Genomic DNA, 16,171 nt, shown 5'->3' with positions numbered 1-16,171 from the left:
CGCTGCCAGGCTTGCTCCTGGAGCAGCTGCCACCCCCTCCTCCAGGAAGCCTTCCCTCTGCCCCGCGGGGGAGGCACCCCGGCCCCGAGCGCCTCCCTGCTGTCCTTGGCCAGTCTGTGGCAGGCATCGCTCAGCAGTGCCTGGCCACGGCGGACAGGCCACGAGCTGAACCCGTGCCACGGCGACCCTCTGCCTGGCAGGCAAGCTGGGAGTGGAGAGCCAAGTCAACAAGCCCAGTGTCCCCGCATTAAACCCTGGGGCCCAGATCACAGCACTCCCTCGGCCTCAAGGCGCCGAGGTCGCCAGGCCAGGCGGTGTGACCACTCCAGTGCCGAGGCAGGCCAGCCCCAGGCACATCACCCTCCGAGCCGGTCATCCGCCCGCCTCCCCACGAGGAGGGCGAGAAAGGCCCGCCCACCCCCAGCCTGCTGTCCACGTAGCGGCTCTGTCCCCGAGACACCAGGACTCACGGCCGAGGCGCCCCCACACCGCGCTCGCCCCGCAAGGGACGCACCTGCTGGCCGTGGCTGTGCTGTTGGCCTTCTTGGCGGGGGGCTTCTTCTGCTGGGCCTGCTTGGCGGGCGGGGCCACCTTGGCCTTCTTCTCCTCCTCGGACTTGGCCTTGTGCCTGTCCTTGTCCTTGTCCTTGTCCTTCCTCCTCTTCTCCTTGTCCTTCCTCTCCTTCTTCCTCTTTGGCTTGTTCACTGGGGCCTGAGACAGGGCCGCCAGCTGCTCGTGCACGGCCTTCAGCTGCAAAAGCGTGTGCGCTGAGCGGGGCTGCCCAGGGCTGAACCACGGGGGCCGGGGCGCTGCCTCAGCTGTGGGGGGAGGTGAGCCAGCAGCACCTGGGCCACGGCCGCCTCGGGGAGCCATGCTGCCGCCACTACCCGTGGCCGCTGGCCTGTCGCCGGGCCCTCCGGCCTTGGCTTCCTCAGGTGAACTGCAGATAAGCTGCCTGGCCCTCAGGTAGCTCAGAGAGCGACAAGGTCAGATGGTGACATGCTCGGCCCGAGGCAAAAGGCAGGACAAGGACTCAATGGATAGGAACTGACGGTTTTCCTAGTTTTGTTGCTCAGGCGAGGAAGACTCTCCGGGCAGGGGCTTAAACGCCCGCACAGAGAAGGTGGAACAGCGCCTGGGGCACCGCGCAGCCAGTCTACAGGGCTGGAACGAGGCAGCGCCGGCCACTGCCACGCAGCGGGGCCGACAGGCGCCTGGCAGGGTGCTCAGTGCCGCTCGCTCCTCTGGGCCCAACGGCCCCCGCAGGGGCAGGATGGCTGCCGGGGGAGCACGCGGGGCGGGCTCACCTGCTCCTGCAGCTCCGCCAGCCTGGTGGCCCGCTCCTCCTCCGAGTCCGAGCTGCCCGACTCCGAGGAGCTCTCCTCGCTGCTGCGGCTGCTCTCGGTGCCCTTGCCAGACGCCGGGGCTGCAGGGGCGGCCAGCGCGGGCACCTCAGCCGGCTCGTCCGGCATCTTGGCAAACCGCATCTCAAACACGTCCTACGGGAGAGCAGGGGCCGCCTGAGGTCCTGGATGCCGCCAGGGCGGCCCCCTCGAGTCCCCGAGATGTCCTCGGAGCTGCCCCTCGGCCAACGGGAAGGTCAAGGTCAGCCCACCCACCACCCCACCACCCCTGGGAAATGGCCTGGCCCGCACCCCTCCCTCTCCAGGCACAGAGCACAGACCCAGGACAGGGCGGGGCCAACGGCCCAGAGAGGGTGGGTCCCCAGGGAGCGACCAGGAAACGGAAGCCCGTGGGTGTGCACCCCTCCCGCCCGCAGGCCAAGGCCCTGCGAGGTCCCCCCCTGAGTTCTGACCCGTAGGGGTCCCCCAGCCACGGGCTCTGGGACCACGCCCCACTCCCTCCGTTCTGGGACAGTACTGTGGCGTCACACCTCACTCCTAGTTAGCTCCAAAACGTGGCTCAAAAGCCAAAGTCTCGTCCTCCCAAAACTGGCTCTGCAAGCCCTGTGCAGGCCCACGGAGCAGGACCTGGGCCCCTCGGGAGCCCCATCAGCGGAGATCCCCTCTCCCTGGTGGCTGGGTTCGTGTAGGACAGGAAGAGTGGCCATGGGGCGGGACATCGCTTCGTCAAGTTCACACACCTGAGTCCGCCTGGTTCACACACATACAATGTGACCCCACCAGCGAGGCATCAGCTCCCGGAAGAGCCCATTCTGGGTTCTGGTCCCCAGACTCTCCACCCTCGGGGTGAAGACATCCTCCAAAGGACACTGACATGCAGAACCACAATCAGGTGGCCCTGACAAGCAGCCTCGCGGGGTGTGTGCACCTGGTGCCTCCACGGTGGACTCTGAGCCCGCAGCTCGGCTCACACAAACGGTGTGTGGCTGAGCAGCCACCAGTGGCTACGCGACTCAGTCTCGGAGGTCGTGCAGCTCGGAACCACCTTTGCAGAAACAGAACCAGAGCCGCTGGCCCAGGCCCAGCACGGCCTAACAGTGACACCAGCTCGGCGTTCTGCAAACTGCAAAACCTTTTGGCTTCGAGACATGGTGGGCGCGGTCCCGGTGTAAAAGCACGGGTCCTGGCAGCCTGCTCCACGCATGCTGGGACCTCCGGGGCTGCTCTGCCGTATCCCCCATGGGGGCCGGTCAGCACCAGAGCTGGGGAAAGGTGCGGGCAGGGCCCTCGCGCGGGAGGGAGGGCAGCAGGACCCGCAGTGTGGAGCAAGCTGGGCCCTCGCTTGGAGCCTGGTGACCGAGGGTGACACCGTGAGCCCCTTCACAGAGGGCAAAGGACTGGGGCTGTGACAGAACACGGTTCTGGGCTCTGTGATGGGAAGAAATTCTGCAAGTGGAGCAAAACCCACGATTCTTACTCTTTTCTCCAAAAACAAAGTTTCCTGACTAGATGGCATTACAATAACGGTGCTGCCGTCTACGAAACGCCAGCCCACACGATTCGTGGCGAGGAAAAGGCCGGGTCCCGTGTCCTGACCCACACGGGCTGCGGGAAATCGCACACGCGCCTGAGGCCGCCGTGCACGAGCACACGGCCCGCCCGCAAGGACCCTCGACACTCTGGTTTCGCCACGCTTCACCTCGCCTCGCCAAGACGTAAGTACACAGAGACTTCCGCTGAACCGTCTGGCCAGTCGGGCTGGGTAGGAGAGCTGACGGCGCCTTCTTCTTTCCTCTCCGCCGGCGGGGTCCGTTCCCTGTGCCTCAAACCCCCGCACTCACTGCCCACCCCCCACCTGAGCCCGCAGCTCCTGGAAGGCAGAGGGGCCTGTCTGTCACCAGGTCCCCGGGAAGCAGGCTGGGGCCTGGCTGGCACCCAGGCACTGGCAGGAGCAGCATGTTGCACGGATGAGGCTCCCGCGGCCTCCCCAGCTGGACGTCCTGGGACGCCTCTGCCCTTCCAGGAGCCGTGCGCGCCAGGACGCCCCGGTTACCTGCAGCTTCCGAGCCATGGCCACCACCTCGTGGTCCGGCGGGTTGTACTTGTAACAGTTGGAGAACATTAACCGGATGTCGGCCGCAAAGCCCTGCGCGTCTGGGTACTCGCGGCTGTCCATCTTCTTCTGCAACACACGGTGACAGGCCGTGAGGGACGCCGGCCAGCGTCCCAGGCCCAGCCAGACCCCCTCGCGCGGCCGTGGGGCCCTCCGTGCCCCTGCCACCAGCCCCGACACCTTGCAGGGGAGTCTGGAGAGGGAGAAGGGGGACTCGGGGGCTGGGAGGGGAGGCTCTGGAACCCCACAGAGAGGCAGAGCCCTGGGGGGGAGGGAAGGTGCTGGACAGGAAGTCCCAGCCGCCACCGGACCCCGCCTCTCCCAGGGCTTCCACTGCACTGGAAAAATTTAGTTTCTTCTCCATGACATCCGGGTGCTGTCAGCAGCCCCCCCCTCACAGGGGCACCAGACTGTCCCGGCCACCCCAGCAAAAAACTCGGTGGAAGCAAGACAAGGGCCCACTGCACACGAGAACAGAAGTGTGACCAGCGAGGGGCACGCGGGGTGGCAGCTGAGAACGACTGGGGCTTGAGGACACGGAGAGCGTCACCACCGTGAATGCCCCAGCCCTGAGCTAGAGACACTAGCTCGGCCCTGATGACCGAGTCTCCACAGCCCCCCACTCCCCAGGACCAGGCCCGGGACTTAGAGGGGATGTGGGCCTCGTGTGGGGACAACGAGATGGGAGCACAGCCTTGTCCTACCCGCCCGCCAGGGAGAGCGGGCCTCAGGGACGGTGCACGGAGGGCCCACATCCCACTGCCCACAGCCAAACCGCGCCCGGAAAGAGCCAGCTGGAGCCAGGGGCTAGTCTGGCAAGGTGTAACCAGCCACTGCCGGGACCCCCGTGGAAAGGGGGCGACGGCAGAGCTGACACCCACTCTCCACCTGCCTCTGTGCTGCGTGAACACCTGCAATGACCCTCTGTGCGTATCTGCCCACGCGGGAAAAGAACACCCCAACGGAAACAGCCAGCGTTCCTGGGCTCCCGGGACGGGCGGGGCCGCAGCGCTGACCCCGTCCGTGCCCAGGGAAGCAGGAGCCCTGGCCCGCAGGTGGCAAAGACGCTCAGAGAGAGCGAGGGAGCTGCTCGGCCGCCTAGCCGGGCCTGTCTGACGGGTGCGGCAAGCAGCACCCCAGGGGAGGGCCAGGCAGGCGTCACCGGGCAGCGGGGCAGAATGACCGAAACCAGCCAGTCAAGGCCCAGACCCCAACGACGGAGAGACACGACTGACCCTTTCTGTGGGGGAGGAGCCCTTCCTAGGGCCACGAGGGCAGCCCAGGGAGGAGGCGGGTGACACGCACCCAGCTGCCCGGGGTGTTCCTCAGAAGTCAGAGACCAAAGCCAGGCTGCCTCGGAGCTCTGCCCAGGGAGGACGGGCGCGCTGGAGCCCGGGCCAGACAGGGGCTCAGGCCGCCTCCCCGCCTGCCCGTGTGCACTCAGGGAGGCCTCCCTGGGAGGTGATCCCGGGTGCTGTCCTGGGGGTGCCACCTTCCGGGCACAAGCCTACTGTCTGCTGATTTACAGCTGGCCTGATCTGGAGCAAACCCGCACGAGCCCGGTGGGGAGCCTCTGACGCAGGAAGACCCTGGCACGGGAGCTGGAGGAGCTGGAGGCCAGGCTCTCGGTCCCCACTCCGGGACCCACTTCCGTCTGCTGAGGGGGTGGGTCACCTGAAAGGGCCTCCCTGCCTAACAGCACAGAAACCCGCCACCGTTCCAGGACGGGAGGCGGGAAGGAAGGAAACGAGGCAACCAGGTTCGAAGGGCTGGACGACAGTGAAGCTGCAGACTCAGCCACCAGAGAGCGGAACGCACCGCCGGCCCGGCCAGCCCCGCCGAGTCACCCGCAGGCCGGCCCAGGACGCCGGCGCCACAACGGACCCTCGGCGCGTCGGCGGAGCAAGCGGACGGACGCAGTGCCCGGGATACCTGTGCGGGAAGCGGCCGGCCGCCCGGCCGCCCGGAGCCCCACCGCCCACTGCCCGGAGCCCAGCCGGCCGCAGACCTTGACGGTGCTGAGGTCCATCGGGTGCTTGATGATGTCGTGGTAGTCGTGCAGCTCCAGGGCCTCAGCGTCCACCGGCTTGTAGAAGGGCCAGGCGTAGGCCGCGTGCTTCTTGGACAGCATCTCCTTGAGGATGCTCTCGCAGTGCCGCAGGTGCTCCGACAGCTTGCCCTTCTTGCCCGCGTGCTGGGGCACCTCGCCGTCCTCCAGGTCCTTCTTGGGCGGCTTGATGGGCCGGCCCCCGCTCTCGCGCCGCGCCACCACCTTGGCCTGCTTGGGGTCCGACAGCGGCGGCGGCGATTCGCTCCGGCTCGCGGTGATGGCGGACGTCGTGGGCGTGGTGGTGTCCGCTTTCCGCTTCACGCCCTTTTTCTGCGACAGCAAAACCCCCGGTGAGCACCAGGGACGAAGCCCGGCCTAAGGACACGCGTCGTCACGGCCACGCTTCGGGAGCGCTGACCCCGCCAGGCACCGAGCGAAGCGATGCCATGCACGCGGCCCAGCCGCCCCCACGGCACGGAGGACACCGAGGCTCAGAGGGGCCACGTCGCCGGCCCAAGGTCACACAGCTGGTAGTGGCGAGGCTGGACTGGGAACCTACCCCCAAGCCACCCCGAGGGCCCTCTCCCTTGGTCACAGTGGGCTGGCTCGTGACGCCCACGCACTTCATCTGCACCAAACCAGCACCCCAGGCCGAGCGCGCGAGGGGCTCCAGAGACAAGCACGACAGAGGTGGCACCACGACCGGGACTGTCAGCAAGCGGCACTCGGGCTCAGGGACAGCAGAAACGGAGGAACCCCCCGCTTGTGAAGGCCGGATGGAAAGTCCCAGAGGCCTCAAAGCCGGTGCTCCAGAGACACTCGCAGTGGAGCAGGACGGGGCGAGGCGGGCGGAGCATGCAGGGAGGGGACACAGGCAGCAGCAGCAGGTTGGACGAGGGCTCCAGGGGCTACGGGAGTGGGTGGGTCTGCACTTCACCCAGACGAGGGAGGGAGCCGGCTGGAGCTCTCCCCCCAGCAACGGACACTGCAAGGACCCGGAGCCTTCAGGAGGTGTGTCCAGGGCTGACGCTCACGCGGGGCGGGGTCCGGTGAGCGTGTTTAATGCCTGAGCACCCCCGGCCTGTGGCCTCTCCAGGCGCAACGACTGGCCCTAGGGCCCACGGGCACTGCAGCCACGTCCTGCAGCCAGGACCAGCTCACCCGGCCCCCGCACCTCAGCTCAGGCAGGCAGAGGAGCCCCTCAGGGCCGCAGGCGCCGGGGCCGATGGCCTCGTAGGCGTCTGCTGTCTAGAACACCACCACGGCGGCCGCCCCTGCCAAGCCGCCACCCCCAGGCTGGCTACCCGCGAACACTTAATGAGGGGCACCCACGAGACGCCAAGCGCGTGCCGCAGAGGCCTGGGGTGGGAGGGTACCCATCTGGCAATGGCAAACAGGACATGCTCCAGGAGCAGCGGGTGCTGTGTGGGGCAGCCTGGCTGAACGCCGCCCGGAAGTGCAGGCAGTGAGGCCACAGGGGAGGGGAAAGCAGCAGAGGTGGCATTTTACCTGCGGGAGCCATTAACCCCTCTGAGCGCCTGCTTCCTCATCTGTAAGAGGGGGAATACTGCCTGCCCCAGAGGGTCGCTGTGAGGGTCAAATCGGAGAAGACGGTACACGTCAGTGCCCGCTCGGGGCTCGCTCTGGGCGGAGCAGGGGGCTCGGCAGTCTTCACCTGCCCCGGGTCAGGCGGGGAGCACCCGCTCCGAGCCCGGACTGGCCGGGACGGTCCCTGCCACGGACGGACATGCTGGTGCTCCCGCTAACGGTGGGGTGACCGATGAAGCTGGTGCCACAAGACCACGGCCAGGCCACCGCCCGCCCCGTGCTGACCGCCAGAAGTCCGAGGGAGAGCAGGGGAGAGCCGGGACCCCTCCCGCCCTCCTCTCCTACAACTTCCCCTCGGGGACCCATGCACTGCGAAGGCCTGGACTTCGGGGCCTGAGGGGCTAGGGCCCAAGTGCAGCCTGCCCTCACCAGCTGTGTGACCTGCAGCTCCGGAGCCGTGGTCTCGTGTGCATCAGTCGGGAACAGTGGCCCGACCTCACGGGCACAGCCAGACCACTCCAAAGTCACATGCACCAAGTGCCCGACAAGCGGCCGGTGCCCAGGAAAGGCAGCAGCGCCTCCTGCCCCGCCCGACGCCCACCCACACCCAGGAACAGTGACCAGCGCTCAGACCCCAGGCCGGCCTGGCGCCCAGGGACACTCACCTTGACGACGGGCGGCGTGGGCGGGACCACGGGCATGATGGGCGTCGCGGGAGGCGGAGGGGCGGTGGCCGGGGGCACAGGGACTGACGTGACGTTTGCGGTGATGGTTGGCACAGGGGTGGCAGCGATGACGGGCGTCTGGGCGACAGCGGGGGGCACGTTCTGAAAGGGGGTCGCTGGGGAGACAGAGGACACGGCCGCCACCTGCTGCGTACCTAGAAAACACGAAAAAGAGGTTGGACACGCCCGGCAGGGAAGCGCCACACTTCCAGGAGCTTCGTGGACCCTCCTCTGCGGCCAGAGAACCGATCCCAGAGGAGCCCCTCACCCCGAGACCCCTGGCCCTGCATCCTGGCTGCCTCCGCAAGGCCTGCTCACCGGGCAAACGAAAGGCCTGTCGCCTGTGCCGGGACCCGAGGCCGAAGGAGGGAGCCAGGACGAGCCACACAGCCTGGCAGGTAAGCGCCGGGTCTGTGCCTGAGACACCGTCGGTCACCTCAGATTCCGCCAGTAACCGGCTGAGTGACCCTACTTAGCCACCACAGTCCCCATCTGCAAAGTGGGACGGCCAGCAGCGCTGGTGACCCACCTGGCCTCTCTCAAGGACCAGTCCACCTGGTCGGCCTATAGGGACCCAACTCTGTTCCAGGTTCCCAAACCAGGCACAGCCCTGGGGCCCCGGCACCTAACCCCGCCACGCTCCCCGGCGGGTGACCTGGCCCCTCTCCTGTCACAGAGAACGTAACACGCGCTTGGAGAGGACACGGGGAGAGCTGTGACTTCTGGGGAAAGTGGCCTCAGAGCCAGGGCTGAGAGGAGCACGGGACGCGGCAACGCCACGGTCCCCTCCCCAGAGCCGCGGGAAGGCAGACCGCGACATCGGCAAGGGCCACGTCTCAGAGGACCTACGGGTCACATAGCTGAGACGTGGCTCCTGGAGTCCATCTCTTCGCTGCCCCAACTTCACAGACAGGGAACTGAGCTGAGTCCGGAGGGGCCGAGGGGCCCCCCCAGAAGAGACGTCCGCCCGGGACGTCACGACAGAACAGCCACAGGCATCCAGCTCCCGTCACCCCTTTACCTGCACTCTGGGTTCCCGCAGCCGGTTTCCGGCCTTTGCCCTTCGGAGCAGGGGGTAATAATTCAACTTCCTCCTGGGGCATCTGGGCCACTTTCTGCAGAAAAATTTTCTCTAAGGCTTGGGCCATTAGCACTATGTCATCTGTGGGCTGAAGACACGGGAAAGCCGACGTTACATGCTGGGGACGAGCCACACGCTTGCAAATCACATCGCCGCTTGCAGTTCAATGTATTTATTTAAAAATTTGTTAAGAGATTTGCTAAGGCAAAAGGAATACGTTTTAACGTGGAAACTCTTGAATTCAGAAAATCACGAAGACTAAAACCCACCCATCGTCCGTCACGTGGAGACAAAGAACCTTCAACTCGGCACTGGTTTGTCTTTGCCCCGTCACCTTAAAACAGAACCCCACACGGCCAGGATCACGGGGGACGTCCCTAGCCTGCTCTTCCGGCTAAAAACCCTCTTGCGGACGCCCCCTCTTGTCATGAAGTACCCGCATCATTCTGGGAGCTGCGTGTGGCTGCCACGAACGAGTCTCGCCACTCTCTGATGGCCCTGCATGCAGGTGCTCTAACTGTCCACGGGTGTGAGCCTACGATGACCCCTTCGGTATATCTAGACTGAGAATGTCCAGGTCCAAGGGTGCGGACGCTGTCGATGAAGCATTTGGCACGTGTCACTTCCCTCTAGCTCTCGCTCCCTCCCGCAGGGACCAGAGCACGGGGACCGCACGTGGGGCTCGGGCCAGAGAGGCGCCAAGTGTGACAGCGTGACGGCCGACGTCTGCCCAAGCCTGCTGCAAAGCAGCCGGGCCAGTCTCAGGGCCCCGTGTCAGCCCCTCCCCACCCCGGGTCTGCCCTGGGCCAGTGGGCAGCTCGCGGGTCGCTTTGGGTCCGTGCCACGTGCACCTTCTTACCTTGTTATAAATGTAACAATTTGTAAACATGGTGTTGAAGTCCTGCATACATTCACTTGCACTCCAATAATAACTATTTTCTAGTCTCTTCTTAATAGTCCCCATGTCCATTGGGTTTTTTATTATTTTATGATAATCCTAGAAAAGAGATTTTCACAGGCGTTACTAAGGACGCAACGTTAACTATTCTGTAGTTCTCAGGGGCAGTGACTGCCCACAGAGCGGTCTTCCCGGCTGCCCTGGGTACAGGGCTGAGCCAAAGGCGTTTCTGGTCACCTGAGTGAGGGCAGGTGGGCGTGTGGTCCAGGGCACACACCCGGCCAGCTCTGAACCTCCTCCTCCAAACCTCCCGCCTGGCAAGGGTCTGCGCGGAGGGGAGGTTCTCACAGAGGCACAGAGCCGCGGCCGGTCTACACTCTGGAGACGGGGCCACGCCCCCACCCAGACCCTAAGCCTTGCTCAAGGGCCTCAGGGGACCAGGGCGGAGCTGGGCCCAGAACCCAGACCACCAAGTGCTGGCCCAGGGCATCCGCTTGTAACACGCAACACTCTCTCTCTGGGCCCGAAGAAAGCCATCGGACGTCAGGTCAGCCCTGAGAGTCAGTGTCTATGTGGGGGGTTCCCCCTGGAAACCGAGTGTCAACCCACTCAGAGCATCGCACCTCAAGGAGGGTGCAAGGGACAGGAGGCAGCCACGGGTGAGCCTGGGCACCACCACCACCGCCAGCCCGTCCCCCCGCCCCCAACACGGAGAGGCAGGATTTCCTCCCCCGCCCGGCCCCCGGGTCAGCCGCTCCCTGTTCTCCAATGTGCGTGAGCGGCCCCGTGGCTCCCTGGTCGCTGGGGACCTGGGCTGTCCCCGCCCCCGGAGGCACCGGCTGTGCGCCTGGCTTACCCGCACCAGCCACATCTCAGGCAGCACCTCTGCCAAGGCGGGGGCAGCCCCTCCTGGGAGCCGGAGCAGCGGGGTGGGGCGGGGGCGGGGTGGGCACTCACGGGCAGGTTCAGCTTGATGGCGTCCACGGGCTGGTAGAAGGGCCAGGCGAACTGGTGTTTCCACAGCGTCTTCACCACCACGTTCTGCATGTACTGCAGCTGGTTGGTCTTGCGGCCGGGCTTGGCAGGGTTGGCGACCTCCGGCGGGGGCGGGTTCACGGGGCCCGGGGCCACCGGGATGCCCGCGGGGGCGACCGTCGCCGTGGTGGACATCCTCCGGCGCACGCTCACTGGCCGTCACAGCAGCGGCTCGGGGGGGCCCTGGCTTCCTCTGTGCTCCCCGCGGAGGCGTGGCATCCCATGTCCAGGCCCGACCAGGCAGCACCTACAGGCAGGACAGCAGAAAGGCCGGTCACCCCAAGCCCTGCCGCCGTGGGCCCCCCGGCACACCCTGCGGTCACGTGAAGCCCCTCGCCTTGGTCAAGTAGAGCCTCGCCTGCCACAGAGCCCCTCTCGAACTGGAGGACAGAGACACGGGGGACGGGACAGCACACGAACACGTGCCACCTGGGCAGTGGGGAAGCGCCAGGGGCCAAGGCGCGGACTCGGCCCGTGGCCTGATGACCACCTGCCTGCGGGGCCCGACTGTCCACTGGTGTCGGCCGTGGCAAGATTTTAGGGAACGAGCGACCCGCAGAGCGCTGCCCCACGCTCCCCACAGCGCCGAGCCCGGAACCGCCGGGCCCCCCGCCTGCCGCCACGCGAGGTTCCACCGTAACCACGAGAACCAGCTCTGGGTTTGTGACGACAGCCAAGCCGTGCCACAGCCGACCCCTGAACCACGGGGGTGGCGGGCCCAGTCCACGGCGAGGGGCTGCTGCGGACCCCGCCCCAGCCCTGGCCAGCTTTCGGGAATGCTCTCCGAGGGACATGGCGCAGCACAAGCACGCACAGGCCACCCCGACGTCCTAGAAGCCAGCGCCCCGCCTTTGCCTGAAGGACACAGGCAGCCTGGGGGCCGCCCGCGGACCCTGACCTCCAGCGGCGTCTGTGTGGTCTGCCACACGCCGCTCTTCCTGCGTCCCTGCCCCTTCTGTGTGAACTTGTCCCGACATTCGGAGACAGCGCTCGCCACGGGCGGGGCCAGATGGCCTTCGGGGAGGACACAGCAGCGCACCGCTATCGGCCACTGGAACCAGCCACTGTTAGGACCCCGGTCACTGGCAGCACAGGCCACGAGTGGGGGGCGGGGGGGCCTTCCCGGAGCGCTGGCTGGGCGACGCTGACGAGCACCCCGACTCCCCTCCGTGCTGCAGCCCAGGGCGAACGGGGCGCCAGTGAGCCCCTCGCCCTCCAAGCCAGCCCGCCCCCTGCCGGCTCATTCGAGGAACATCCCGGAACACCCACTAGGCGCCCCGCCTGTCCTCTGGGGAGCCCGGCCCCTCTCCGCCCACTCAAGGTGAGGGGGCGCCTCTCACCAGGCCTGTAACCAGTGACCAGGTCAGCAGGTAGCTATGGCCTCAGGCCAGTGGCTCAGTGGGGACGGCAGCCACGTCAGCTGGTGCCGACCACGTCTTCACCGCCAGACAGAAACCCTGGCACCAAGCTGGTCATCCTCACCACCTCGCAGCCCCATGCCCACTGGGAGGTCAGCAACCCTGAACTCAGCCCAGCATGGCCGCCTCCCGCTGGGACCGCGGTGACAGCGCCCGGGGTCTGCCCTCCCCACGGGTGGAGCCCTCCCCAGCGGCACTGGCCCTGTTCAAACCAACCCGGGCCAAAGCAAGTCCCTCACCCACTCCAGACCCTCCAGTGGCTCCATCGCTCCCATAAAAGCACCGTCCCCCCTTTGGCCGATGGGGCCCAATATGGCCAGTGACCAGTCCCCCTCCTGGGCTGCTGCGGCTGCACTGGCCCTCGCCCTCCCTCGCTGCAGGAACAAGCTCGCACCCTCGCCGCCCCCAATGCCACCACCTGCCAGGGCCTTCCGGAATCTCCTGGAACACCAGCCCCCTGGACCCCAGGCACCTCGGGGCTGCAGAGCAGACACCGGGGCCAGCCTGTCGCTCCCAGTCCCAGCTCTGCCCTTTGCAGCCGTGGGATCCAGCCCCCCCAGTGTCCCCACGGGCTCTCTGAGGTTAGGAGTCAGACGCAGAGTGCGCTCGGCCGGCGCTGGACAAGCACTAAGCGCTGCACAGCCCTGCACTGACCGCCTCGGTGGGAGCTCGCGGGGAAGGACGCGCTGTGCTGCTGCCCCCTCCCAGGGCAGTCGACCCGTGAGTGGGTGGCTGCCCAGCACCTGGTGCTGCTGCTCGGCCCAGGGAGCTGGGAAGTGGGCAGATACAGCCGCGGGCTGAAACTGACCTGGAGGCACATGGAGCCCACAGGAGGACCCAGGGCTACTGGCCAGGGTGAAGGCTGGCCTCCTCCAGGCACGAGGGCAGCCGAGCACGGATCACTGCAGGGTCAGGCTTGGCTTGTCCTGGCCCTCGGCCTCCCTCCCTGGCCAGCCACGGCTCCACACCTGCGGCTGAGCAGGAAGCCAGCTCCAGCCATGCACACGGGACACACACAGTCCTGGGGTGGGCGCCCAGGAGCAGCGCTGCAGCCCAGGACCCGCAGGAGCCCTGGGCCAGGCAGGGGCGGGGTGGGGGGGGCGGTGCCAGGGCAAATCCCAACCAACACACTAGGGCTGACCAGTGCCTGGCCTGGGCACGTGCTCACTGCACTGGTCACTGCAGGCCACGGGGCGTCCCTTCCATAGCAGCCAGAAGTGAAAGCTGCATCCGGTCCTGCCTCGAGGACAGAGACGCCATCGGCCCGTGTCTGGCAGACGGGTACCCCACATCCGCAGGGACTGCGCGTGGTCAGAGCCCGGCAAACATGTGTCCCCGTCAGGGTGCAGAACCAGCCCTCTGCCACAGTGGACGCAGGCAGGGCTGCCCTCCCCGGCCCTCAGCTCCCTCCCAGCTTGTCCTCTGTCCCCAGCACCAGCTTGACAAGGAGGAAGGACAGGCAGAGCATAAGAGCCTGGGGGCCCCCGTCAAGCCCTTCCCATCGCAGGCACCAGGACTCACCTCCCCAGAAAGGCCACATGGGCGGGGGAGGAGAATGGCAAAGGGACAGCCAGGGAGCTCAGGCAGGACCCCTCCTCCACGGAAAACACCCTGGGGAGTCCCCCAGGGAAGGAGGACGGACACCCCTGGCCGTGAAGCTACACAGCTGTCCCACGCCGCCCCCTCTAAGGCAGCAGACAGAGAGCAGAGGCTGCGCGGCCCCCTGCTGGGGCACGCACACCGTGACCCCTGGGACAGGCCCAGACCCGGCCACCTCACAGTCAGCTCTCCTCGAAGCGAAGGTGGGCGCAAGTCCAGGGTAGGCGGACACAGCGAAAGCCTGGTCTGGCCCCTGGACGCTTCTCCAGCCAGACAGCTACGTCGCAGACGGGGCCACGACAAAGGGCCACTGCGTGCAGACAGATGGCAGGCCTGCAGACCCCGCGTCCGGTCCACAGCCCCTGCGCGCTGCCTTCTCTGGCTGCGTCATTCCTGAACACTGGTGTTTTGTTTTTAGAAAATGTTACTTTTGCAAAGGGAAACAATGTAAAGAAATTTATATTTTGCTCAAACACCAACCAAGAAAGCACAGTGGGGCACAGAGCCAGGGGCTCCCACAGCTGCCCTGGGTCAATCAATAGTCAAGGGTCTCCTCCTCCAAGGTCTGGGGACACTGCTGCCCTGGGGCCTGGGGAGAGGCCGAGCAAGCAGCCCAGAGTGTTCCTGAGAGGGGAATTTGAGGGCATGTTCCCTAAGAAATATCAGGGCTGTCAACACCCCCAAGTCTGGGACTCAGCCTCAGCAGAGCTACCAGCCCCTGGGGTCCAGGCGGCCACCACTGCGTCACCCAACTGCCCGAGAAATCCCAACAGAGTCCACCTATCAGGGCAAAGCACACAGAGCAGCGACATCGGCGAGCACAGGCGCCCCACCTATGGCCCCCCACTGTCGGGCTGGCCAACACACACAGCAGCTGCGCTGCGCCCTCAGCCGCCCTTGTCTGGGAGGGGGATCGTGGCCACACCCCGAGACCAAGAAGGCAATGCTGCTTCCAGAAAAAATTAAAATTTAGGCCACTAGCTGACTTTCCCATGGAGTTCAGGCCTGAACTGAAAATCAGTCACAGACAAAGGTACAAAGGGACGTGGAATCGCCCGGGCTGATTCCTGCCTGTCCCGTGGGGCAGCTGCCTGTCCCCCAGCACTCTCAGGAGTGGCCTCTCTCAGTGACATCCCCAAGGGTCGTGCTGACACCATCGGCCAGGTCCCGCCTGCACGCCCTGCCCCAGCAGTGTGACACTCATGCCCCAGCGCCCTCCTGGGTGAGGCCGGGCAGCAGCAGACAGTGAAGACACCTAGCCCTATGCGGGTGGTCGGCCGTGGCCACGAGCGCTTTCTCTCTGCGGAGGCTGAGACACCCACGTGACCCCATGAGGGCAGTGACCGTGCCCACTGCACAGATGACAAAGCTGAGGCCCCTCCATCCTGGGGCTGCTTCCTGGGTCTACCACATGGAGATTCAGGGACTTAAGCCCAGGGCCTTGTGCCTCCCCAACCTAGTCCTAGCACTGGAGGACACAGGCAGCTAAAAAACATGGCCCACCTGCCAGCTGCTGGCAAGGACACCAGGCAGTGCCCTGCAGGGAGGGCCACACAGAAGGACCCCAAGGAGAGCCCTGGGGTCTGCACGCCCGCTCCCTCGCTGCCAACTTGGCTGTCACCCATCAAGGGCTCCCAACCCGCCCCGTGGTCACAGACAGGTGCCATAACTTCCCCCTCACAGGACTGTGGGCGGTGGGGTCCGGACACCAGTGCTGAGCCCTGAGCCAGTCTGTGAGATGCCTGCAGAAAGCCCGTGGAGGGGCCGGCACGTCCCTCAATGCCAGCCATCTAAGAACCTTCTGGACTCAGTGCTAATGGTTTGGGGGTAACGGCGGTGTTGTGGTTTTAACTTCTAAAAGCCCTTACCTATTAGAGAGGGGTACTGAAGGTCACGTGAACGGGACATGTCTGGAGTTTGCTTCTCAATAATGGGGTGGGGACTGGAAATGAGTGGGGGTCTGCAGGAGACCGTGCAAGGGGCCACTGAGCCGTGGGGACCGTCCCTCTGCCTCCGCCTGCATTTGAAAGCTGCCACCCCCCAAAAGGAAGAGGGTGACGAGTCGGTTTTCCTCGTGTGCTCAAGGCCCCGCGTCCCTACCCCCACAGCAACTGTGAGACCCGGGGGACGTGACCTTGCTCCCCACTCCCCCCTCGCCTGGCAGGGTGGGTCCAGCACCCTCAGATGCGACAGCAGACATATGCTCTCTCCAGCTGCACATCTGCCCTGCTCCCCAGCCTGCCACTGGGGGATTGGGGCTGTCTTCTGGGGTAAACGTGCAGCTCGCACTCCCCAGCGCCAGAACCTCAGGCCCACTGAGAGCTGGGTGGGCTGGACGCC

The 16,171-nt window shown here is 66.1% G+C and overlaps 1 protein-coding gene across 3 annotated transcripts in view; it reads right to left on the bottom strand.

Annotated features, from left to right (window-relative positions):
- The window catches only part of BRD3 (bromodomain containing 3), a 30,024-nt gene that overhangs the window by 6,249 nt on the left and 7,604 nt on the right, over window positions 1-16,171 (bottom strand). For 2 of the 3 annotated variants that reach the window (XM_039867602.1, XM_039867599.1), the window contains exons 2-9: window positions 10,737-11,061; window positions 9,741-9,878; window positions 8,822-8,969; window positions 7,741-7,955; window positions 5,486-5,857; window positions 3,418-3,546; window positions 1,308-1,499; window positions 515-750 (exon numbers count right to left, since the gene is read on the bottom strand). In XM_039867602.1, the coding sequence (XP_039723536.1) occupies window positions 515-750; window positions 1,308-1,499; window positions 3,418-3,546; window positions 5,486-5,857; window positions 7,741-7,955; window positions 8,822-8,969; window positions 9,741-9,878; window positions 10,737-10,949 (1,643 nt within the window). In that variant the 5' untranslated portion in view covers window positions 10,950-11,061. Of the gene's footprint in view, window positions 1-514; window positions 751-1,307; window positions 1,500-3,417; window positions 3,547-5,485; window positions 5,858-7,740; window positions 7,956-8,821; window positions 8,970-9,740; window positions 9,879-10,736; window positions 11,062-11,669; window positions 11,686-16,171 lie in introns of those variants that run through there. The other variant, XM_039867601.1, reaches the window with a different exon arrangement.

This window comes from Pteropus medius, unplaced genomic scaffold (genome assembly GCF_902729225.1).
Source record: "Pteropus medius unplaced genomic scaffold, Ma_sr-lr_union100, whole genome shotgun sequence".
Lineage (NCBI taxonomy): Eukaryota > Metazoa > Chordata > Mammalia > Chiroptera > Pteropodidae > Pteropus > Pteropus medius.
The sequence above is the reverse complement of the archived record's forward strand: the minus strand, read 5'-3'. Positions and strand labels throughout refer to the sequence as shown.